General features: G+C 38.7%; 1 protein-coding gene across 4 annotated transcripts; it reads left to right on the top strand.

Moving 5' to 3' along the window:
- Positions 1–105: 105 nt before the first annotated feature.
- On the top strand, positions 106–25,510 carry LOC139935244 (differentially expressed in FDCP 8-like). Of its 4 annotated transcripts, XM_071929752.1 has the most exons (15): positions 106–315; positions 1,597–2,334; positions 5,152–5,279; positions 5,960–6,109; positions 8,868–9,009; positions 10,196–10,260; positions 10,913–10,942; positions 12,165–12,221; positions 15,641–15,737; positions 16,549–16,676; positions 17,649–17,762; positions 19,164–19,244; positions 21,027–21,167; positions 22,752–22,861; positions 25,374–25,510. In XM_071929752.1, the coding sequence occupies exons 1-15, from the start codon at positions 285–287 to the stop codon at positions 25,453–25,455; spliced, it is 2,094 nt and encodes a 697-aa protein (XP_071785853.1). In that variant the 5' UTR covers positions 106–284; the 3' UTR covers positions 25,456–25,510. The 4 variants fall into 4 exon arrangements, with proteins under 4 accessions (XP_071785853.1, XP_071785855.1, XP_071785854.1 ...); XM_071929754.1 differs by lacking the exon at positions 12,165–12,221; XM_071929753.1 differs by lacking the exon at positions 10,913–10,942.
- The last annotated feature ends 1,496 nt before the right edge of the window (positions 25,511–27,006 follow it).

Here is a 27,006-nt window from a genome sequence, read left to right on the forward strand (position 1 = left end):
AAAAAGTGTGAGGAACGGTGTGCGCCCTCTAGAGTTGATTTACCGTTACTCTGAAAATGAAGTCACGAGAGGGCGACATGCACAGTTAAGTTAACGGACCGGACGGAAAGCCGACTGACTGTCGAGAGCAAAATAAACAGACCGTGCGACTTTACTGCAGTATCAACTCCCTTTACCCTTTTATTCAGACGTCATTCCTCCACCATGAAGTAACTGAAAGTTACTGGACGTCTGTTAATATAATGTTTTCATCTTGGAGATAAACTTTGTCTCAGCTTTTTACTATGGAACCAGAAACTAAAAAGCCTGAGGAGGGTAAGGATTTGTTTTGTTTCGTGTTATGTCAGATGTCACTGCACTTTCTGCTCCTTTCTGCCCCACTCGCAACTATAATAAAAAGAGGGGGGGGGGGCATGGGGGAGGGGGGGGGGAGAACTGCCCCAACTGTTCATGTCTTGTAGTTGAACTGAAAAATTAAGACAACAAAGACTTGGAATAACTTTCCGTATGGCGCCACCACTTTTTCACTCATTTTTACAAAAAGAGATATATCAATCGGGAATTAGATACTATATTATTTTATTTCGAATGAAAAAGTGGTGGCGCCATACGGAAACTTTTCCAAGACTTGCACTGTAATGTAATTTTATTGCAGATAGATTGTGGATAATCTTATTAAAGGCATGGCTACACCTCTGTTTATTGGTAGGGCTATTAATTTATTTTAAATGACAATTAATTATAATATATTATTGGTAATTAAGTCAAAAGTCAAAACAATTAACTATTAGCATAAAACCTTACTTGGTCTTGCTCTCGGTAACGAGTAATGGCAATTTTCGGGAGAGGTTGATAGTATGAAAAGACATTGTTGTGAGAAACGGCCGAAAAGTTTCTGTATGGCACCACCACTTTTTCATTCGTTATGCTCTACTAATAATTTACCTCAGTGAGTGAGACATCCCTTTTTGTAAAAATGAGTGAAAAAGTGGTAGCGCCATATATGGAAAGTTATCCGAAACAGCTCCCTCTGAAGTAACCTAGTTTTTGAGTCAGAAATAATTTTCCACAAATTTGATTTCGAGACCTCAGATTACAGAATTAGATATTGAAGTCTTGAAATCAAGTAGTTGAAAAGCCATAACTTTGTGTGACAAACAGAAAAAACACTTGTTGGTGTTTTTTCTTCCATTATTATCTCGCAACTTCGATGACCAATTGAGCTCAAATTTTCACAGGTTTGTAATTTTATACATGTATTGAGATACACAAAGTGAAAAGGCTGGTCTTTGACAATGACCAATAGTGTCCAGTGTCTTTAATGTCACTGACCTGTGTGGTTGCGCCACAGCACCTTATAAACGTAAATGTTTGATGGTGTAAATAAATGGGTCTAATGTTTTAAACATACATGTAGCTGCATACCTTTTAGAAAAAATAAGATCTTGGGTGTGATCAAACACTGTATGAAGGTAGACCTCCATGGTATACAATTCATAGGCCTATAAAATGGAGGTAGACCTGTATGGTATATATAAAAACTACATATTATTACTCTCATTATTATTTTCTGTTTTGTTTTTCACAAATCCTCAGGAGGCAGAGAAGATGATCTAACGATAGGGAAGATCACGCAGACCTTTGAATCATCAACCGCTGTGATTACATTCAGTGGAACTGCCCTCGGATCAGACTCCGATAGTCTCTCATCATCAGATAACGACGACGACGACACCCACAATGACATACACAGGGACTCCCTCTCCGGCAAAGAGGAACAACGCTCAGCCCACTCCATCAAGCCGGCCAACTGGAAGGAGGAGAGCTGGAAGAGCGATTCTGGCTTCAACAGCGACACTCCGATGTCTCAGCAGGGGTATTCCAAGAGAGAGTGCAATCACAACATTGATAAAAACACACCAGCGTCGAACCATTATTCGCCAACTAAGAGTGGAACAAGACTTGAAACTACATGCACAGACAACAACAGTATCCCCTCAAGCGCTTTGTCAGCGACTATACCAGAGGAAAAGAACAATTCATTCACAACCTCGTCTGAAAGCATCTCAAAAGAAACTATATCTATAACCTCTAGTGCGTTGTCTACAACTATACCAGAGGAAAAGCACAATTCATTCACAGCCTCGTCTGGAAGCATCTCGAAAGAAACTATATCTTTGGAGGGCTCGTCACCGAGGAGTAACGGCAGTGAGAGGTCGCAACGATTCAATCCGTTTAACAGGGTACCATTTATTGAGGACGACCACTTTGATACTATGAGTAGCTTTCCGTCTGTATCGGGCACCAACTTTGCAGGGTATAAAGATGATTTTGGTAAGTTGGGCGAATCAATGTGCGCCATTTGCCCTTAATCCCCAATATTCTTTTTCACAGGGACATTACCGATGGCCTACAACCCTACAACAAGAATTGTTTCCCTGCTGCAGTGCATTCCTACTCCCTACAGTATCGCTCCCTCCTGGGCTTAATTTCATAGAGCTTTTAAAGCCATTATACACTTTCGGTAAACAGTATTGTCCAAGTCCCACACTTCGTGTATCACAACTTATATATAAAATAACAAACCTGTGAAAATTTAGGTTCAATCGGTCATCGGAGTTGGGAGAAAATAACGGGAAAACCCATTCTTGTTTCCACACGTTTCGCCGTGTCATGACATGTGTTTAAAATAAGTCCGTAGTTCTCGCTAACGAGAATTTATATGTTTTAATGTTTTCTCAAAAAGTAAATCATTTCACGGAACAATATTTCAGTAGAAGTCTTTCACCATTACCTTCTGTAAACCCTGTAAATTATTTGTAAATCTGTGAACTTTTTCTTTTTTTTCTGTACCGAAAGTGTATAATGGCTTTAAGCACAAAAAGTAGCTAAGCACCTGGCATTTATATGCGTACCAGTCAAAATACTATGTCACATGTACAATCTGCAACTGGTATCCTGCTCATTTCTGCTTAGCATAAACTTGTTGAGCAATATTTTCTGCTTTTAAAGGATTTGGGTACTTTTTGTAGCACAAAAACAATGTCCACAGATTTACATAACACTTACAACCCTTGGAGATAATGATAGTAGAAATCTTCCCTGAAAATATTAGTTGCTGAGGTGTTGTAGTTTTTGAGAAATGAGTAAAACAATATCATGAAAACACATTTTTACGTGCTAAAATAATTTTTGTCTCATGATCACTGAGACGAAAATTATTTTCATGACATTGTTTTACTCGTTTCTCAAAAACTACAGCACCTCGGCAAGTAATATTTTCAGGTAAGCTTTCTATACTATCATTATCTTCAAACTGTGTAAGTTTAATGTAAATCTGTGGACATTGTGTTTTTTTGTCATACAAAAAGTACATTATAGACCCTTTAAAAGCAGCTCTATGAAATTGGTCCCTGGCATTGGAAGAGCCAATACCCTGTTAGATTGTGACAGGAGCTTCCTACCAGTCACTGTAAAAATCAGGACCCCATTACATTTCACAGAGCTACTTTTAAGCAAACATGTTTGCTTAGAACTACAATTTTCTCCAAAGCAGAAATGAGCAGGGAACTAGTCCCAAATTGTACTTGTGACATGGTTGTTTGGCTGAAAAGCTTTTTTTTGGTTACGCTTAGCTACTTTTTTTGTGCTTTCAAGCTGCTCTATGAAATTGGGCCCTGGTATAGGCATCCCCCCTGTTGTCATCGGGCAACCAAGTAATTTTTTTATGTTATCATTTAATATGAGTGATTGCCAATAGCATCCAGTGCCTCTGAGAAGGTTGTGCACCAATTTTGTTATAATAGGCCATACAGTGTGTAGTCTTCGCCTTCATGATACATGTGGGTATGAGCAGAGTTGCCTAATTTTGTGGGTTGTTTTCCTTATTTGAAGTTCTGTGCAATCTGTGAAAGTTCAAAAGGAAGTTGTTATGTCAAGTTGTAGTAGACCGACATGCATGATGGGTTTTAATTGCATTTTATAAAAATGCTGGTTGCACAACCTATATACGGCTTTATTTTGACTGTTAAAAATCTCCCATTGTTTCACGTTATGAGTGTTGGATATATGTAGCTGGGTGGACAGCCGTGTTAGTCAGGTATATGTTTGTCAGGTACGTGTGTAATTGCAAAGAGAAGAATAACATGTAGCACTCTAATGACTAATTAGTAATTAATAAATGTATGTTCTCATAGGGAGTCTGCCTGAGTTAAAGGCAGTGGACACTATTGGTAATTACCCAAAATAATTATTAGCATAAAAACTTACTTTGAAACGAGTATGGGGAGAGGTTGAAAGTATGATACATCATGAGAAACGACTCCCTCTGAAGTAACATAGTTTTTGAGAAAGAAGTAATTTTCAACAAATTTGATTCTGAGACCTCAGATTTAGAATTTGAGGTCTCGAAATCAAGCATCTGAAGCACACAACTTCGTGTGACAGGGGTGTTTTTTGTCTTTCATTGTTATCTCGCAACTTTGACAACTGATTGAGCTCAAATTTTCACAGGTTTGTTATTTTGTGCATATATGTTGAGATACACCAAGTAAGAGAAGACTGGTCTTTGACAATTACCAACAGTGTCCACGAATACAATAGGCTGGTACCTTCGATTGTGATGCACTTAGGCATGCATGGGCCACAGTAGAAGGTGTGTTGAAGATCACTTACTGATTTGATGCACTGTAAAGTAAACGGACATGCCAAAAAGCCATATTTACCGCCATCAATTTTAATAAATAGTACGTTGATAGGTGCTCCCCAAATACAGTATTGTATTGTTATTATGTTTTCCCTTTACAGGTGTATTCGACGGTGCATGTAGATCGCGCATGAGAAAATGTTTAATTCACGGTCGAGGAACGAGATTAGGGAATACTAAGTCATTAACTGCTACATTATATTTTCCTCTTTTCAAGTAATCGTGTACGTAATGAAAAAATGACCGTGTTCAATGCAAAGGTACATGTTATTATACAATCTGAGTATCGTGAGATGTATGCAGGCAGCCGGGTCTAAAATTTTACACTGGATAGTTGTTTTAGTATCGGGCCTGTAAACTAATGTGTGTTTTACAGTTTGAAAATAATACCCCACTTTGTGATATCTTGAACAAAAAAAACAAGTTAATAATTTTTCATGTCACAGGTACCCCGCGGCATTCGACATCCAGCGATACTGACACCGAGGTGAGTTTGCCATCCAAGGATCTGGACCTGGCGCTGATTACAAATGAAGATCTTGGTATTACTGAGGACCACTTCTCACAACCTGAGGTAGGTTTCTGTAGGGAGGGGGAGGGGGCGGGGTCTACTGAATATTAGCCCTAATCAACAGACCATTAGGCTGTCCCCAATGTAATGTGGCAAAATAAAAATGTCAATGCGTGTTCCACCGATCAAATGACGAGGACCTGTGTGTGTTGTTTATTAAATATTTTACATAGAAATGGTGGTTTAATGTATAATTTGTTTGTGGTGACACCATGTGTATACTATCTTCTTGCCTGGTAGATTATGTTCTTTTGATAACTTGTCTTGCTTTATATTCTACTGCCTTGGAGTAGATTTTTCGAAATTCAGGAGACTTCTAAACTTCTGTGGAGTTAGATTTTTCGGAATTCGGGAGACTTCTTTACTACTGTGGAGTAGATTTTCAGTACTAAGGACAGGAGACTTCTTAGTTCTGAAATAATAACTGTCCTATTTATTGACTACATCTCAATGTCCTGACTAGTCTGCTCTAGTCATCGTCAGGAGTGGTTCGATGGGAACATTATTTGTATACAACTTATTGTATCAAGTTGAAAAGTTGTCTCAACAAGTGTTTTCCTTTGGTCAAATATTTCTGGTATTTCCCCTTAAAAACAAAAGTACATGTAGCTGCCTGTTCTTTTCCTGATTGATTTTGTTTGATTGATTTGCTGATTGTCTCCTGATGTTGCTTTGTTATCAAGGGATGTTTCGGCTTCTCCAAGGTGGAGGAATTAGAGATGGCGATAGAGCTGTGCAAGGAGTCTGTAAGAGAGACGAACGAACACACAGAGCAGAGACGAGAGCTTATAAACAGACTGGTACAGCTACGTATGAAGCTACTAGAGATTAAGGTGAGTCTACCTCTTCAGGACTCGGAAGTTTACACTGGACCACGCGGTCTCGAGGCCTGTGGTTTTAGTGTTGGGCCCATAGAGTTATAATATAAGAACTAGAGGGCACACTGGCCTGTATACGCGACCCAGCATGCGTGCAGGCGGCAATTTTCAAGTTGACAAAACAGGCATCGCACAGCGTGTGTTTGTGCGGCCATTTTGTAAGTTGACAAAACAGCATCGCCTAGGGTTCAATAAACACAAACTCCAACATTAGTTTCATTTTCAAGGCGTGTACGTAATGGCGCGTGCGTGTCTCCTTCAGGTCCCGTCGCATTTGTGCAAGAAGCATCACCAGTGCGCCCTCTAGTTGAACAATTGCTTGTAGGCCTATGTTGATTTCTTGTTGTTGGCCATATAAATACAAATTTTTATACTAATAATAACTATATAGGTTTTCCAGGTCATTTGTTAGTATATTAGTGGCCAATTAAAACATTGTGTTTTGTCTATTTCCCCTCAAGTTTGCAAGGTTCCACAAACAGTCACTCAGTTTGCAATTTTGATTTACTGTGTAAGCAATTTGTTCTTTCAAATGAACTCAGACAGCATTCAAATTAACATCAGCTTTTTGCTTAAATGTCTTCTCTTTATGATACTAAAGTGCACTGGGTTCTTTTACATACATACGGGACGAGGCATCATGGTTAAGTGTCTTGCTTAAAGGACAAAGGTGTCATGACTGGGACTCGAACCAGGTTGACACTCTGCTGATCAGAAATACCAGAGCTTGAGTCTGGTGCTCTTAACCGCTCCGCCACGACATGCCATATTAATATTTTCACTCAAGTAGCTGTTTAAAGGATTTGGGTACTTTTTCAAAGTGTCCACAGATTTACATTAAACAAACAGGGTTTGAAGATAATGATAGTGGAAAGCTTCCCTTCAAATATTACTAACTAAGGTTGTGTAGTTTTTGATAAATGAGTAAAACAAGTCACAAAATAATTTTAGTCTCATGTGACCAAAATTATTTTTAGCATTTAAAATCCCCTTAACCAGTTATGATATTATACAAAAACCATAGCATAACTGGTTAATACGTTTTTACATGCTAAAACTGAGACGAAAGTTATTAATTTTACTAATTTCTCAAAAACTACAGCACCTCATTAAGTAAAACTTCAAGGGAAGCTTTTTACTATCATAATCTTCAAACTGTGTAAGTTTAATGTAAATCTGTGGACATTGTGTTTTTTGTTAGGAAAAAGTACTTATACCTTTTAGTGTAGACAGTTTCAGTTTGAGTTGCTTGAAGGGAGTTGAGAAAGTTTGTTGGTTGGTTACAGTGTTTATGAGAATAATAAAGATGCGCCTTGGTCTAGCATAGTAAGTAGGACTTGTATGTTATACATTTTACAAGGACCCTCAGTTGTTATTACTAAAAAGCTTCTTCTTTCCACTTCCAAGGTCCAGTGTATTGTAAATGCACGTGCAAGAACCTAGTGCACTTATCGAAAAGAGAAGGGGTTCGTTCCTGGTTTGATTGGCGGCCTGTTGCGCCACAGCTCACATTGTAAACCATACCATGGTGTGTTAAAGAATCGGATCTCATACTTCAACATGTAGCTCCACATATACATCTGTTATGAAAATACTGAGAGCGCATCAGGGACATCACTGTGATTAAAAATGGTTAATTGTTAAGTAGGACTTGAAACTTTGCATGGTGGAAATACGATAATGGAAAGGTCTGCGGTAACATCATTTAATGACTAATCATTTAATCTCTAATGAGTTTGGGTGGTTCTAAAAAGAGCTGTTGGTTTCAACTCTATGTTGCGTTGAAACCAATGGTTCTTTTCAGAACTATCCCCAACTCATTAGAGATAGTCATAACATGGTGTTACCAGAAACCTTTCCATTATGGTTAATTGTTATTATTGTTTATTAATAAATACCTTGGATGGTTTAAGTCTCTGATTGGTCAAAACCCGGACATGTGTGGGAGTGTTAACGGTGGTATAAAGACCGGCTTTGGAAAATAGCGAATAAGTGGCCACTAAATCAGCATACATTGTGTAAACCTTGCGCGTTGCACTGTATCGCACCCTTATTTATATCCCTGTTGGTTTCATTGCAACTTCGCGCACTTCGCGTACGCGCGCTGAAAATGTATCAATTTCGAGTGCGCCCGTGTAACATGTGCGCGCGTATAAACTGACGCCGCCGAGCTCGTGCGCGCGTTTTAATGCACAAGGAATAGCTATCGTCCAATCATTTGCCTCCTTTGACCCCAGTGAAGGCGCTGTACAGATCATTATTTCCAAAGAGTCACTGGTCTCAAAGATCCTCCGGCTCGGTCTGTTAACAGCGCCAGCCACCAACCCGGTCATTACCACACAGTGAAGACCGGGTACGAACACTGTTATTCCCTAATTATTTTATGCACTGTTGAACTTAACACAAGTTAAGCACTGTTGCTATGTACTGTTGTAGTTAACAAAAGTAAGTCCCCCCCCTAAACAATTCGCCATAACATCGTAAGATAAAACATTTTACCAATACAACTAATTAAGAAATAATTCTATGACATGTTTCCTAAAGTGTTGTGTCAAACATGTCAAACATGTCACAGAATTATTTCTTAATTTGTTGTATTGGTAAAATGTTTTACCTTACGATGTTATGACGAATTGTTTAGGGGGGGACTTACTTTTGTTGATGTGTTTTATATGAAATTGAATATCTGATTTGTATTGGTTTGACATTCCAGGAGGGTACTGAGGAAGACCCAGACATCAAGCAGGTTCTCGGACACAAATTCTGCAAGAGGAAAGGCAAGAGTTCCAACCATCAATGTGAAATGTGTAACTCGGTCATCTGGGGTATGCTACAGAGCTGGCATAGGTGCTTAGGTGAGTCTGAGAGTACCATTTCCCCACTCCCTGTTCGGGTACGTTCGATTAGCTTCCCCGATTAGACCCCGGTGTGCTCATCCGGGTGAGCCCCTCATGAGTGCCAACTTGCCTTAACACCAATGCCGCACCAATAGATGGATTGCACTACGCGTCATCAACCGCCATATTTGATGTATTTTACACATGAAAAGTGCACGCGTGTACGCGCTGCGCATGACTCTTGTGCACTTTTCAAGTGTAAAATACATCAAAGATGGCGGTCAATGTCGCATATTGCAACCCATCTATGCATCTTGGGACAGCGGCCGGAACTACTTTCATTGTGGGCATTAAGTCTGTGGATTTACGAAAAGATCAAACCGTCAAAATTTTATTTCAAAAGGTAGTAGTGCTTTTGACATATTGCTTAGAATCTGGAGCGGTTATTCCAGGCAGGAAGAATAATTAAAAAATGGAATACACATTTTCAGAAATGTTTCATGCAGAAGCATTTCTTAGATTGAATTGATGTTGAATACCTCTTTCTCAAACCACATTCCTTTGAAGTGAAATGTTATTTTTAAATTGTTTAAAGACAGTGGACACTATTGGTAATTGTCAAAGACTAGTCTTCTCACTTGGTGCATCTCAACATATGCATATAATAGCAAACCTGTGAAAATTTCAGCTCAATCGGTTGTCGAAGTTGCAAGATAATATTGAAAGGAAAAAACACCCTAGTCACGCGAAGCTGTGTTTTATACTATCAACCTCTCCCCATTACTCATAATCAAGAAAGGTTTTATGATAACAATTATTTTGAGTACCAGTAATTACCAATAGTGTCCACTGCCTTTATCAAGTACGCTGTTAAGGCCGAGTCACATTGCAGCGATAACGAAAACGATAACGATCACGACGCAAAGAGAACGCGTTCTATTGGTTGAATTGCTCCGCGCAGATTACGCACACGCTCATTCAACCAATAGAATGCATTCTCTTGGCGTCGTTATCGTTTGCAGTCTCGTTATCGCTGCAGTGGGACCGGGCCTTTAGTTATTTGTATTTTGTATAACTACCAAAGGACAATGCTGCTATCAGTTTACCCACATCACTGATAAAGCAATTTGTGCACTTCCTGTAAACAAAGGAAAGTTGTAATAGTCTTGTAACTTATATGCCATTTCTTGTTGTCATTTTACAGAGTGTGGTTTTAGTTGCCATAGCAAGTGTCTGAACTTTGTCAAACGACAGTGTGCAAGTACAAAGGTGGGTGTACACGTTTTATGTTTTGCAATTTAACTTCCTCAAAATGCATTGCTTTTGGGCATACAGGAAATTTGATATTTTCTGTTGTAATTTCCACCTTCAATAAAACCTAAATTGCACGTAGCGTGTGCGCACTTTAGTTTTGGTTGGCAAAATGGTTTGTACACGGCTAATGGGTGCGTGATGCAAACGTGATTGCGCGTCTGCTTAATGCACAACTCTGAGGCGTTTGCCAACCAATAGGGTATGTATGCATGCGTGATTTTAAATAGCATGTTTCACGTGAAGGGTCCATTCTAGAGTTATCAAAACAACAGCTAAACACCACTTTGAAATCCTGCGGCCAGAGATGCGGTTGGTACCGGATGGTACCGGCTGTCACCTCACTAAATGTGGATAGATTTGACATTCTTATGAAAATACCAAGTGACAGGTTTTTGATGTTCTCTCAGCTAGTAGACACTGTATTCAGCTGAACTTTAACATTTGTTGTATCTATCTTTTTAAAAGGTGTACCTATAAACCAGCATTCTGTTGACAAAAAAAATCTATGACCTACATGTACCTTCTACATTAATTTTCTATTATTAGTTTCTGCATTTCCACTTTGGATTCTACACTTCTATGATTACTGTACTGTTTTTAATCACAGGTCAGCCATCCTGTTTTTCCTGAACATGCGGTTGGTTATTAACAGGTTTTTTTAAGGCTTTGTTTTTTCTTAACTCCTCACATTCACTGCATGCAAAATAACCAATCAATATTCCTGCATCCCTGAGGCTTTATTCAAAACTGTTGCTTGGGTCTAGTTTATGTCAGCCATTTTGTAAGCCATGTGCCTTATAACATACCTGTGAGCTTTTGACATTGGCTGTAGCTAGGGGCTAGGTCATGTCAGCCATTTTGTAAGCCATATGTGCCTTAACACTTATGAACTTTTGACATTGGGTGTTGCTTGGTCATGTCGACCATTTTGTAAGCCATGTGCCTAAAACCTATGAGCTTTTGGCTACGGCCGTGGCTTGGGTCTTCATTTCTGCCGTTTTGTAAAGTAAGCAATGTGCCTTTAAAAATAGCCGTTGCTTGGGGGGGGGGGGGCTAACTCATGTCAGCCATTTTGTAAGCCATGTACCTTATACAAAGCATGTGTCTTCAAAATAAACTAATTTACACAAAAGCTGTAGTCATATCCTTGGCCTGATTAGCTGCAGCTTTATTCTCAGACCTAGGCCACCAACAAATCTGGGAGTGAAGAATGCTCTGAACTTGGAGTCCCGCACGCGCACAAGCAAAGTTTCCTTGCATTTGAAATGTGGCGTCAATTAATGTTTTTGGATTTTGACAAAAATTGCACTTGATCTAAAGTGTTTTCAAACACAGCATTTTACACCATTTGAGCGGCGGTTAAGGACATGTTATTCATTTCCCATTTCCATAAGGACTCTATCGATTGCAAAATGAGTGGCTCACAAAACTGAAATTTACTTTTTTCAAGAATCAACTAGCAATTACCAGCTTATTACTGGATTGAAATCATACATCATGTACATGCAATTACGTAATATTCCCAGAGAGTGCAGTTAACATCCATGTGAAATGCAATCATTACATCATGGTTACCAGACTATCCCATACAAGCGCCTCACACTGAATTCCCTTGACTTTTGCATCGTGAAGAATCAAGATGACCGCCTAAGCTTCTCTGATTGGATAATGTGCTCATGACATCATCTGTCTAGAAACGAAAATGTTGTTCATATCATGTCATGCAAAACATTATATATCATCAGTTCTCTCAAAGAAAACTGTAAACATCCCACTCAAAAGTTTGTATGCTTTTATGGTGCTGTGTCTTTCTTAAAAACTAAACTATTAACATTAATAATCTATTTTTATATCACAAGGTTAAGATGTTACACACTGTTACCCCGGACCCTCATAACACAGTTAAAAGTGACCAGGTATTTGCTGATTTTTGATACTATACATGCCACTGATTCACCATCCCTCCTACCTTCCAGAAAACAAAATAACCCCAAATCCATTTCCTGCCACCCACAGACTCCACTTACACATTAATTTACTAACTACACTTTACTTTTGCACTGACTAATACTGAGATTGTTCCTGTTTATAAACACAGGCCTTTAACTGCCCTCTCGAAGGGGCACGAAGGGGCACACAAATTTTCCTCTGGTAATGGTAATTGGGGCAACCTCTGTCATGTGTCTGTGAGAAAAATGTAGATTTGTATTGGAACCTTGCATAGGGCACCACAGCACTGCACAGGGCACCACGGCAATCGCTGTGGGTGCTGTGGGTTACATTGAGGCATGTAAATAGGAACACTAGATCAATACTGGTCCGTGCAAAGAAACTAGCAGAAAGTAACGAGACATTGCAAGACATTTATTACAGAGAAGACATCATCATTTTCGTTTTATAAAAACCGAAAAGTTAAAGTTGTGCTTTTGACAAATGAAGATTGATGATATTAATGTGATATTACAGTCTCCTGACGATGACTAGAGCAAGCTAGTCGAAACGTTGAGACCAATTCAGAACTGACTCCTTGGCAGTACAGTTAATTACGATCCTATAAGCTAAAGTAGTAGTCCAGTCTATTTTCTATACCATCTGTCCTGGTAATAGTTATAAAAGGAGGACAGTTCTTTTCAGAACTGAGAAGTCTCCCGAACCTCTGATTATCTACTCCACGGCAGTAGAATAAAGCAAGACAGTTCCCTAAGAACAACTCTACCTGGCAAGTAGATACACACATGGTGTTACCGCAAACCAAATATACATTGATACCCCACCATGCAATGCCTCAAATCCTATATATGATATTAATGTGTTAGGACTTGAATATTCAAGTCCCCAGAGAGCAGATGTTTGTTATGAAGTAGATACACACATGGTGTTACCGCAAACCAAATATACATTGATACCTCACCATGCAATGCCTGAAATCCTATATATGATATTAATGTGTTAGGACTTGCATGTACTCATCAGTCAGTCGGTTACATGTACATGTACAATACATTAATATCATTTTACAATACTTAATTTGTTCTATGACCTATTTTGTTACCTTGAATATTACCATTTAACCAGATTCATAACAAACATCTGCTCTCTGGGGACTTGAATATTCAGCATTGTCATTTACTGCACGATAGGAGTGCACTGATTTTTGATGAAAAAGATTATATTTTACCATAGTTTGTCCACTGGCTTTTTAGGGTAAGCCTGAACTTAAGGATTGCCCTAAAAAGCAAATGAGTAATTTTGCCAAGATTTCAAGTTTTTTAATTTGTTCCCCTACATCGGTTTGTGATGAGCACTGTTAACTCGGTGCTTCCTCGAGTCCTGCGGAAATCAAAGCCACAGGCATAAAACTCGGATGGGTTTTAAAATGCAAACTAAAGATGAACGTTTTCTGTCAGCTGAGTTTGCTTGAGAGTTGAAACAATCTAACTAAGCTATTTCGAAAGTGTACATTTATTCATGTTGCTGGGACTGAAAAGGGGAATTACTGGTTTCTGTTGAATTGTCATTCATTGTTCAATGCACTGTCAATATACACATCCAGCAGAAAGAAAATTATGAAATTGAAAGTTGACCTAGAAACAGGTTTAGCAACTTGCACTATTTTTTTATCTGGAACAAAGTAATATTGTAAAGTCCATTTCCTGATCATCAGTAACAATCACCTTGTATAATTATCTGGGTTTTTGTTTGGTGTCTATTTTTACACCATGTCCCAGAAACAAAATGTTCAACTCAACTCAGAAACATAAATGTCCATAAACGTAATTTTTTTAAAAGTTGAGCAGAGTATACTGCACTGTTTGAAATGTCGAGACCACACCAGTTAATTTCAGAGCCAATACACCACCGAAAATAAATTAACACATGGTTGTACCTACATGGTTTACAGGTTATAACTACTCATTATAAATGTCCACATTCCACAACTTGTATGCAGTTATAAACAATGATAACATTTTAATAGGAATATTTCAATGTAATGTGTAAAACATTCTCTTGAAAAGAAGAAAAATTAAAAACAGTTTTAAGATTTGTCAATCAAATACCATTGAAATTCAACGTTTTGCAAATATCCTCGTAAAAGTTTGTTTGCATGCATTTATGACAGCAGTTGTAAATTAAACACTTCATTATGCTTCAAAATTGCAGTAGTGTCAATGTATTTTCTGTAGACATTTCAAACACCACCCAAAAGTGCTCAGTTACTTTTCCTCCATTACATCAGGTTAAATGTTGATGGTGTTGTGTGATTGAACCCTGAAATAAAAACAGATTAATAATAAGAATAATAAGAATAATAATATCGAAGTCTAATATAGCGCATGTATCTACTAAAACAATGTACAAACTTTCAGAATGATAGGTAATTGCAGTGATAAAATTTTGAGACCCAATTATTTAGCACCTTATAAGGGTTTACAAGGTGCTACGGCACATACAGCAGCCACAGCCAGGAACACCGGGGCAAACCCCTTCTCTTTTTGAAAAGTGCACTGTTTTTTTTAACGTCACACAACACATGGGACCAATGGCTTTACGTCCCATCCGAAGGACGAAGCAATGGTTAAGTGTCTTGCTTAAGGACACAAGTGTCACGGCTGGGGATTTGAACCCACACTCTGCTGATCAGAAACACCAGAGTTTGAATTCGGTGATCTTAACCGCTCATTCCTCTTGTCCTTGTACAGCAATTTATTCAGAAAAGAAAAGTTTTGAAAGGCGGTAACAAGTTCAGCTCTTTTTCACACTAGACCAGTTTTCCAAGGAAATTCCTGGAATCTGGGGTTGGCCATTCAAATTGGAAATGCTAAACTCTGAAGAATATTCATTTTGTTATTTTTAATTAACCTATATACACCGATGTGTGTTAGCCCTGTAAACTCGGTACTTACCCGAGTTCTGTGAAAAAAAAAAACCACAGGCATATTACTCGGGTGGGATTCGAACTCATGACATTTGTAATTCTAGTGCAGTGTCATACCAACTAGACGGCTGAAGAATAGTTATTGCTCGGGAGTAGGGTTAAGCGAGATGACCCTTGGGGTTACCGGTATTCAATAGCTTACCTACTAAGTGCAGAGAAATTGCTTCAAGTGTAAACCAAACATGAGTTGGTGGTGGGGTTAAAAGTCCCCGGGAATCTCCTGAGGTTTTATATCCTTGTGAAATGGCACTGCAGTGTGAACAGGGCTATAGATTGTCTGATATTATAAGAAAGGGTTTCGATGTAGTATTAGAAAAAGTGTGATTCAACCACTACAACAGGTGTTATCGAGATTGTGTAAAAACCCTGTTTTATTTTTTTACAATTTCTTCTCTGTAGATAACAAAGCGGGGATACATCATGGAGATTTGTCCAGAGTCGGGGTTAGCTGCCCAGAATTACCGCTGTGCGGAGTGCAGGGCTCAATTGTCTTTCAGTAAGTCAAAGGTCATGAATTGCATGAAAATCTCCACCTCATGGCAGCGATGAATGAACAGGCAAACAAATGTTAAGGATGGGACCCTGACGCACACGGGTGGGCTATACCTACAGTCTCGAACGCTCATTGGTTGTGTAATCACATTTGCTACATTTTTTATTCAATGACGTACAGAAAAGAATAATTGGACGTACATGCAAATAGCAGTACAAAATATTATTATAAAGCTTTTAAATAGGTTTGTGCACAAAACAGGGGTGCGCAAGAATGACTTAAAAATGCAGAGCAAGTTTTTCAGTTAAAAAAAACAAAACAAACTGAAAATCTATTCAAGTACAGGAGATAATTTTATATTTTAGTCGTCATGGTGTGGATTTTGCTGTAGTATTTTGAGGGCCAGCCTCCTTCTTGTGCCTCTTGTAGGATGTGATGGCCGAGCTGATAAGAGAACCAAACTGAAGCTCTGGTGTTTCTTGTTCAGCAGAGTGTGGGTTCCAGTCGCAGTGATGATACTGCAATACACTTAACTTTAGTTGCTTCTCTCCACCCAGTGATTTAGCCGAGTAGGGCATATTTGTTGCAAAGGCTGTATATTCCCTAGGGAGCTGTGATGGTTTATTGAATGAATTAAATGCACATGACCAGGGGTAATAATGTTGCAAGCACTTTGAGATGGCCTTTGGGTGTGAAAAGTGCTATATAAAAACTGGTTGTTATTATATTTTTCTGTTTTTATAAAATTTGTTTACTTTGTTGGTTGTTTGTTTGTTTACTTAGTTGTTTGTTTGTTTGTTTACTCTTTTCACAGAGGGAGATGCTGTGGAGCCGAGGCAGTGTGACTATGACGGTCATTACTATTGTAGTTTATGTCATTGGAATGACACTGAGGTCATACCGGCCAGGGTCATCCACAACTGGGACTTTGAGACAAGGAAGGTATGAATATTCATGAGTCGTAGCTCTTTGAAGGCAGTGGACACTATTGGTAATCACTCAAAAGAATTGTTAGCATAAAAACTTATTTGTTAACAATCAATGGAGAGCTGTTGATAGTATAAAACATTGTGAGAAACGGCTCCCTCTGTAGTAACTAATTTTTGAGAAAGAAGTAATTAGATGTTGAGCATTCTTCCAGTATTCTCTCGCAACTTTGATGACCAATTGATTTCAAATTTTCACAGGGTTGTTATTTTCTGCATTTCTTAAGATACAGCAAGTGAGAAGACTGGTCTTTGACAATTTACCAATAGTGTCCAGTGCCATTAAGAACGGTTTGCATGCCAGAATGTCTGTTTGAATCCCGGTCATGACACTTGTGCCCTTGAGCAAGGCATTTAACCATAATTGCTTCGTTCGCATTCTGCTCTATCAGCCGGGATCCTCTATAGTGGATGATACCCATGCCTACATCTTTACAGACCGTGAAGAGGTTAACCCTGTTTCAGCCCAAGGAGTAGGTGGCAACTGCCCTGGGTAACAGTTAATTTGGGTCGATAGTCCAAATCAGTTAAGTGTAGCCCTCACCTTGAAGCTGCTGTTCAAGGTACCTCCAAATCTTGACCAAATAAAGAGACCACGATTATTAGGACTAGATAGCTCAATGGACCCTTCCCATGAAATATGCTAATTACCTTCACGCATGCATACAGACTCTGTTGGTTGGCAAACGCCATAGAGTTGTGCTCTAAGCAGACGCGCAATCGCGTCTGCGTCACGCAGCCATTAGCCATGTACAAAACAGCGCGATATTCCCTCATTTTGCCAACCAAAATGTTAGTGCGCACGCGCTATGTGCAATTTACATATTTCATGGGAAGGGTCTATTGGTAGACTGCCAGCAGGTTTCAAGTCCAGCGTTAATTCTGTTCCTTATTCAACCCAAAATGATTCATATTTCTTCTTGTACAGGTTTGCAGACAGTCGAAGCAGTTTCTAAAGCTGATGCTCAGGAGATCTCTGCTGTGTATACAGGATCTGAACCCGATGCTGTTTAACTATGTGGAGGAACTCAGCCAAATAAAGGTAATTTGGGATCACAATTAAAAACCACGCTCCAATTTCATAGAGCTGTTATTTATCTACTCTGGCTGAGAGATAGTGTTATAGCAGATAAGACGAACAATTTTGCTGATGGTGCTATAAGCATAAAACTTCTCACATGAACTTATCTGTTGCACTATGGCAGGCTGTTGGACTTCTACCTATTTTGCATAGTGGATTGAGCAGTTGGATAGATGGATTGCAATACGCGTCATCGACCGCCATCTTTGATGTATTTAACAAGGGAAAAGTGCACGCATTTAAGCGCTGCCATGCACTTTTCCCTTGTTAATACATTAAAGATGGCGGTCAATGATGAGTATTGCAGTCTATCTATTGGCGTAGTGGTATCTTTCCTGACCTTCCACCTCTAGGACCGTGTTTCAAATTCAACTGGGGGCACTATGTGGATTGGTTTTTCAGTTTCTACCTGATTGCTGGGGTCTATCCTGGAATAACTCAACATACAAAACTGAAACTTCCTTCCTTGTCTTCTCTCTATTTGGTTCTTTGCTAGTATAGTGATGAAATTTCCTTTTCCGTGAGTTCTTGGTTTCACAACCAGAATTAACCGTGTTTCAAATTCAACTGGGGGCACTATGTGGATTGGTTTTTCAGTTTCTACCTGATTGCTGGGGTCTATCCTGGAATAACTCAACATACAAAACTGAAACTTCCTTCCTTGTCTTCTCTCTATTTGGTTCTTTGCTAGTATAGTGATGAAATTTCCTTTTCCGTGAGTTCTTGGTTTCACAACCAGAATTAATACATGAAATTTATGCCAATGTTTTTTTTCTTTTTATAGAAAGGTTTGCGGTAACACCATGTAATGACTATCTCTAATGAGTTGGGGTGGTTCTGAAAAGAACCAGAAGACGATCAGAGCATACTGATCGAAACGTCGAGTTGAAACCAACGGTTCTTTTTGGAACCACCCCAACTCATTAGAGATAGTCATTACATGGTTTTACCGCAAACCTTTCTAAACTGCTCACAAAAAGTAAGGAAACTTTTTTCAATCCAGTATATTTGTTATTGTTTAATACACTCTTTGTATATGATATATATCAATGCAAAGCTGAACTGTTCCTCTTTAAAATGATACCACATTTGCAATGATTACATGTTGCTGAACTTGGCTACACGAATAACAATGAGGCAAAGTCACAAATCAAATGTGCCAAAATTACTGTTGTATCATTTTAAAGAGGAACAGTTCAGCTTTGCAATGATATATACCACATACAAAGAGAGTATTAAATAATAACAAATATACTGGATTGAAAAAAGTTTCCTTACTTTTTGTGAGCAGTTTATATCGTATTTTCACCATGCAAAGTTTCAAATCCTACTTTTTTCTCTTTTGTTGTTGCTATTCTCCAGAAACTGCGAGAAGAGATTCTTATCATGAAGATGTATTTCCTCTCCTGCCGGAAAGCTATGGAAGACAAATTATTACTTCAGGTAAAAATTCACAATCCTGTAACCTTTATAGGCTCTTTGGGGGAGTATGTAGCACAAACAGAGCTGGTATGGGTGCTCTGAAGGCTTTTTCATACACAATATGAACCTCAACCCTCACAGGTACCCATTTATACCCCTGGGTGAAGAGAAGCAATTATAGTGAAGCATATTCCACATGGACATAAGTGTCACGACCGAGATTGGTGTATCTCAACATATGCATAAAATAACAAACCGGTGAAAATTTGAGCTCAATTGGTCGTCAAAGTTGCGAGATAATAGTAAAAGAAAAAATAACCTTGTCACACGACGTTGTGTGCTTTCAGATGCTTGATTTCGAGACCTTAAAATCTAACTCTGAGGTCGCGAATAATCAAATTCGTGGAAAATTACTTCTTTCTTGAAAACTATGTTACCCACAGAGGGAGCCGTTTATCACAATGTTTTATACTATCAACCTCTCTCCATTACTCGTAACCTAGTAAGATTTTATGCTAATAATTATTTTCAGTAATTACCAATAGTGTTCACTGCCTTTAACTACGGGAACTTAAATTTTACGCTTTAAACCACTCGGCCATGACACCCTACAGGTTCAGTGTTTATGAGTTACAGAGCGTTTTGTTAACTATTCTTGGTGATTTTTATGGGGTATTGTTCAGTGAACACCATTGGGTTTCACTATATACAGTTTTAAATTTTAAGTATAAAAAAAAAAAAATTGTTGTGGTCAGTTTCCCTTGTGGTTACTACTAATTATTAATGTTTCTGTATTGACTTGATTTTCTCCATGTATTTCATGATTTCCATTATTTCTTGTGATGTTGATCTCTGAACAGTTATCAATTTAAAATTGAATAATATAATAGTAATATTGAAGTCTTATGTAGTGCACGTATCTACAAACAAGGTAGAAAGATATGTTATTGAAGTGATGAATTCTGAGACCCAATTATGTAGCACCTTAGGTGATACGGCGCATTCAGCAGCCACAGCCAGGAACACCGTAATTTGTATTCTTTCTGTGTACTAGTTTACAAATATTTACTGCTTCGAGTGCTATGGTTAAAACTATGATTCCCGCAGTGATCCCCGGAGCGTTCTATTTTCCCGAGGCGAAGCTGAGGGAAAGTAGAATGCTTGTTTTATTACACCCCAAACGTTTCTCTAAATACTGTACTATTATTATTAAGTTACAGACCCGAATGCTACAATCCACAGACGACGCGAATACAGATTGCAAACACTTTTACTGTGCTGCATGTAGTGTCGTGCAATCCAAAATGGTAACGGACTATTAATTTATCATCCTTGTACACGCAATGGACGTCTGGGTACTGCACGCCGTGTGTTAGTCTTCGGACTAGTTTCACACGGCCGTCGTCTAGCAAAACTAAGGAAATGGCATATGTATGGTACAGTACTAACACATTAAGTACTCATCAGGGCCTAATTTCATGACTCTGCCTACCGTAAGCAAAGAATCGGCGCTTACGGAAGCAGGGAATTATGTGCTTATGTCAAGCGTATTTCATGGGTAACTGGGAATTTTGGCTTGTGCGCATGTGCGTGCTCCACATTACTAGGCATTCTGTGCTTACACAGCTAGCGCAGGAATTCAGCGCTTGCAGCTAAGCGGCGAATGGTCATCATGAACTTTGGCCCAGTAGGCCTATGTTAAGCACCTCTTGCAGTTGGTTTCTCTTGAAGATTTTTTCCCCAAAGATTTTTTCCCCCCAGCTCTTGATTCAAATTGATAATCTTCTACTTTTTCTCTTCTAGTTGCAGAACAGACCACACTTTGTGGAGCAATCGGACACGTACTCATTACAGGATCTGATCGACACAAAAGACAATACTCTGCTAACGACACTGTCTGGTATCCACAGCAATTATGCAGTACACATCAGAATCGAGTGCCCGGTACGAATTAATCATCTAGAACGGGGAAGGAATTAGCATGAATGTAAATCAATGGGTGGCGCGTCCATTTAAACAAAACTCTCCACTCAACAAGAAGAAACTATAAGAAGAAACTATAATATTAACCGTATTTATAACGTGCCTTTTGCCAAAGGATACACAGCGCCAGGTATTATTACTGCAAGGAGTGGGACGAATTTTGAGATACATATAAGACCTAATCCTTTAAGCACAATGTAATGGTTAACAAGGTGCTGTGGCGCAATACGCTGCCAATCCAGCCAGGAACACTGGGCGAACCCCTTCTCTTTTCGATAAGTGCACTGGGTTCTTTTACATGCGTTTACACAACACATGGGACCAACGGCTTTACGTCCCATCCGAGGGACGAAGCAATGTGTCTTGCTTAAGGACACAAGTATCACGGCTGGGGATTCGAACCCACACTCTGCTGATCAGAAACACCAGAGTTTGAATTCGGTGCTCGTAACCGCTCGGTCACGACACTCCCACAGCCATCTATAGACGTATACTGTTCAAAACATCGAGACCATCTTTTCAGAGCCAACACTCACTCAAAAGAGATTAACACATAGTGGTTGTACCTGCAAGTTTATGATTTATTCCTAGTTTCTTCTTATTTCTCCACACCTTGCAAAGCTTCAAACTTTCTCCACTCAATATTGAGTTTGCTCAAGGCGTAATAAACATTCACACCGTGCGTGTCTACCATTTCCACAGGATTTTCTTACTTTTTTCTTACCATTTCCACAGGAGTTTCCTTGTGTAAACTTTCACCCCCTAAAAGATAGGCGCGTGTAATTACACACAAAAGTTTTATGAACAGGGATGAAATTGTGACCAAAAGTAAATTGCTGGACTTTTTTTGGCCCTCGCTGAGTCGAGCCATTGAGATGTTTAGTCTTGCAACGAACTTTGTGTGCTGCATGTTGGATTTTCACAGAGTGCATTGTTGTGCCTTTAAGAAAAGATGTGTCAATACCCTTAAAGGTACCGAACATGTTTGGTAACTGTCAAAGACCAGTCTTCTCATTTGGTGAATCTCAACATATATGCACAAAATAACGAACCTGTGAAAATTTGAACTCAATTGGTCGGTGGGAGAGAATAAACGAAGAAAAAAGACTCTTGTGTCACAAGTTGTGTGCTCTCAGATGCTTGAATTCGAGACCTCAGCTGAGGTCTCGACTTCAATTCAAATATTTTAGTGAGAAATTACTTTTTTCACAAAAATAACGTTACTTCAGAGCAAGCCGTTGCTCACAATGTTTTATACTATCAACAGCCCTCCATTGCTCGTTACCAAGTAAGTTTTTTATGTTAACAATTATTTTTAGTAATTACTAATAGTGTCCATTGCCTTTAAAGACGGGCGACTTGACACATCAAGTTGGAACCAACTTGGTTGGAACTATCTATAATGCTTTTATAAAAAACTTTAAGTACCAGCATTTTTTGTCCAGTAGCTTAGTCTATTTACTGGGACTGATATTTTTCTCACATACTTTCATGACTTTTGGCCTGACCCATATTTAAGATGAGTGATTTGTTCATTTCTTTCAGCTATGTCAAGCGAGGGGGTTCATCTGTGAGCTGTGTAATACAGACGAGATTCTGTACCCATTTGACATGATTGCTGCTGTCTGTCCGCTTTGCTCATCTGTTTTCCATAGGTAAATATAAGCCCCTTGGATGGACCCTTCCCATGAAATATGCTAATCACATTCACACATGCGTACAGACCCTGTTGGTTGGCAAACGCCATAGAGTTGTGCACTAAGCAGACGCGCAATCGCGTCTGCGTCACGCAACCATTAGCCGTGTACAAAACAGCGCGATGTTCCCTCATTTTGCCAACCAAAACGTTAGTGCAATGTGCAATTTACATATTTCATGGGAAGGGTCTATTGGGTTGCAGGCCTTGAATCACACAATTTCCTCTCGACCTCGGCACCCCTTCAAAACTTTCCCCCAAAATATGTCCACCGATTGCTTTTAAAGGCCGTGGACACTATTGGTAATTGTCAAAGACTAGTCTTCACAGTTGGTGTATCTCAACATATGCATAAAACAACAAACCTGTGAAAATTTGAGCTCAATCGGGCAACGAAGTTGCGAGATAATAGTGAAAGAACAAAACACCCTTGTCACACGAATGTGTTTGCTTTCAGATGCTTGATTTCGGGACCTCAAATTCTAAACTTGAGGTCTCGAAATCAAATTCGTGGACAATTACTTCTTTCTCGAAAACTACTCCACTTCAGAGGGAGCCGTTTCTCACAATGTTTTATACTACCAACCTCTCCCCATTACTCTTTACCAATTAAGGTTTTATGCTGATAATTATTTTGAGTAATTACCAATAGTGTGCTCTGCCTTTAATTGGTATGTTTTCTTTAACCACAAACTATTGCTTTTCCCCGACTGTGCTTTCAGTAGCCTCTGACTTAACTGTTGTTTTTTAATATTGTGTTGTGGGGTGTCTTGGCTGAGGGGATAAGAGCACCGAACTCAAGCTCTGATGTTTGTGTTCAGCAGAGTGTGGGTTTGAATCCTGGTCGTGACACTTGTGTCCCTGAGTAAGACACCTTACTATAATTGCTTTTCTCCACCCAGGGGTAAATGGGTACCTGTGAAGGCAGATCAGGGTAATAATGTTGGAAGCACTTTGAGACATGGTGTATAAAGCGCTATATAAAAACCTAATATTATTATTGTTCATATTATTCTATTATAATCTATTTCCATTGTACTTACAATCTACTTTTTTATAAAATAACTTAAATGTAACTTTAACCTTTTACCTTAAATGCAGCTCTTAATTAATAAGTGCTTTAGGATCGCTTTGATCGGGTTTGATCTGGCTGTATAAGAACTGTGTATTATGAACAGTTTAAGTGTCGCAACAAGTGAATTGCTAACAGTGCCCACCCACAAAATGTTAACTATTTGAATACCTCATAATTAATACTTTGATGCCATTTTTACAATGATTGTCTTTTAGAGGGTTCGATCTGGTTGTATAAGAACTGTGTATTATGAACGGTTCAAGTGTCGCAACAAGTGAATTGCTAACAGTGCCCACAAAATGTGAACTATTTGAATACCTCATAATTAATATTTATTCCATTTTTTACAATGATTGTCTTTTAGAGGGTTCGATCTGGTTGTATAAGAACTGTGTATTATGAACAGTTTAAGTGTCGCAACAAGTGAATTGCTAACAGTGCCCACCCACAAAATGTTAACTATTTGAATACCTCATAATTAATACTTTGATGCCATTTTTACAATGATTGTCTTTTAGAGGGTTCGATCTGGTTGTATAAGAACTGTGTATTATGAACGGTTCAAGTGTCGCAACAAGTGAATTGCTAACAGTGCCCACAAAATGTGAACTATTTGAATACCTCATAATTAATATTTATTCCATTTTTTACAATGATTGTCTTTTAGAGGGTTCGATCTGGTTGTATAAGAACTGTGTATTATGAACAGTTCAAGTGTCGCAACAAGTGAATTGCTAACAGTGCCCACAAAATGTTAACTATTTGAATACTTCATAACTAATACTTTTATTCCATTTTTTACAATGATTGTCTTTTAGAGGCCTACATTTTAAACCCGTTTTTAATACTCTTGTAGGCTGTCCTTTTGTTTTATTTTCGCCTTGAGTTTTATTTTCATGTTAATGTTTGTATTTTTAAGAACTAATATTCGCTGAACATGTGCAATTCAGTTTCTTACTGCCAGATATGTATTTAAATGGAAGGTACCTGTTTGGTAATTACTCAAAACAAATATTAACATAAAAACTGACTTGGTAACGAGCATTGGAGAGCTGTTGGTAGTATAAAACATTGTGGGAAACGACTTCCGCTGAAGTAACATAGTTTTTTAGCAAGAGGTAATTTTTCACTAAAATAATAAAAGACTTAGAAGTCTTTTATTCCTTTCTGAGAGCACACAAATTCGTCCAACAAGGGGTATTTTTTCTTTCATAATTTTCTTGCAACTTCGATGACCGATTGAGCCCAAATTTTCTCATGCTTGTTATTTAATGCTTATGATGGGATACACCAAGTGATAACACTGGTCTTGACAATTACCAAACGTGTACCTTCCCTTTAATAAACCTTCATTGAATTGAATTGAACTACAATTATTATTTGTCATCTCTCACAGGGATTGTTTCTACAAGAGAGATCAAGAATGTCCGAAATGTGAACGAATGAATAGAAGAACAAGCTCAGCAAGTAACAGATAAGTAGCAGCAAAGCTTAACCAGTGTCAAATGCTGGTTTTGTATATTTCAAATATATCAGAAACGCAAAGTAAACTGTGACTTGTAAAAAAAATGAGCTCGGCACAATTGACCTTTTTCATGGTGTGTGCATCCGTGTCTGGCACCCTTTATGCAACAGTGACAGTTAGAGGTCTACTTCTCACTTCATTGAAGGGACCAGGAGCAAGTCCGATCTACCCATGGTAGTTAGGCTGCATTGGATCGAATAGAAGAAAAACAAGATGGCCGCACCATGTCTAAGGTCTTTTCAACCCCCTCTGTCAGTGAACACAGCATCAAAAAATTTACTCTCATTAAATTATACGCGCCTAAAGACATTTCAGTCAAGCTCAGGGGAATTTCATCCCATTTTTAAATTTTTCATAAAAGCTAAATTTATGACAGTAAAAACTAGCAACAATTTTTAACATGGGTCTATTTAATCGTGTATGCTACAAATTAATCAGCTACATGTAATACTGAAACAATTTTAATTACATGTAATAGCTTTGTAAATGTCGGTGACTTTTGGTACAAAAGGTAACTTTTACTATTAATTTATATATTTACTCAAAACTAATATTAAGCTTGTAAACTTAAGTATAGCCTTGCTCAAGGCAGTCGAATTATTCACTCCGAAAAAAGACCGCCGCTGTATAAAAACCCACCCGTATTCACTGTGCGTAACATCGCACGACACGATGCCCCCGTACACTATCCGCATGCGGAGGCCGTCAGGCCGACAGCCTTGTAGGATCTGTGTTGAAGCCACTGACCTCATTACTATAATAAGCGAAGAGTTCCCACAGTCAGCTCATTACCATAATGCCTGCGAAAGACGAGACATGTTTACCTCACACACCACCACCACGGACGCATGATAGGGTCCAAAGGTGATAAGGGAAGTGCGTGATTGGACGTCAAAATGAATAATTCATTTGCCTCACATCCTGTGTTGTCTGATAGGTCTGACGAACGATATACATATTCATGAGCTGCATACTAGCATATCCTCGAGCCCCCCCAATTTCGTCCACTATTGGAATTTTTTCAATACAACACATTAAAACGGGAAGATACAGATCCGACAAGGCTGTCGGCCTGACGGCCTCCGCATGCGGTTAGTGGTGTACGAGTGCGATGACTTGTGTGAACAGTATTCGTGCGATGTGACAGTGTGTATACGGGTTGGTCATTCGGTGTGATCGCACACACCATGCACAGGGTATACGGCGGGTGGGTTTACAGCTGCGTCTTTTCGGAGCGAATAATGCGACTGCCTTGAGCAAGGCTAACTTAAGTAAGATTTAACCCAACCTTGCCCTGTGATTATGTCTTTAAAGAATTTTTTTAAAGATGAACTTTTTTATTCTGAATATTTCTTAATGCAAATTATTTGATGAAAAATGCTTCCAGATTCCAAATTTTATCAGTAGATATTTCGTCTTCAAGGGTAGTTACTTTTGATGTGCAAAAAAAGTAAGTATTCAGGTTTCAGTTCACAGTATTATAAGTTAAGATGAGTATGGATTT

The sequence above is a fragment of the Asterias amurensis genome, chromosome 3 (genome assembly GCF_032118995.1).
Source record: "Asterias amurensis chromosome 3, ASM3211899v1".
Taxonomy (NCBI): Eukaryota; Metazoa; Echinodermata; class Asteroidea; order Forcipulatida; family Asteriidae; genus Asterias; species Asterias amurensis.

What these genes read in the sequence shown, in the direction of transcription:
- LOC139935244 (XM_071929752.1), top strand. Translation starts at nt 285, where the DNA reads ATGGAACCAGAAACTAAAAAGCCTGAGGAGG. An exon ending in ACCACTTCTCACAACCTGAG is followed by an intron (nt 5,280 to 5,959) that starts GTAGGTTTCTGT and finishes TTTGTTATCAAG; the next exon opens with GGATGTTTCGGCTTCTCCAA. An exon ending in GACAGTGTGCAAGTACAAAG is followed by an intron (nt 10,261 to 10,912) that starts GTGGGTGTACAC and finishes TTTTAATCACAG; the next exon opens with GTCAGCCATCCTGTTTTTCC.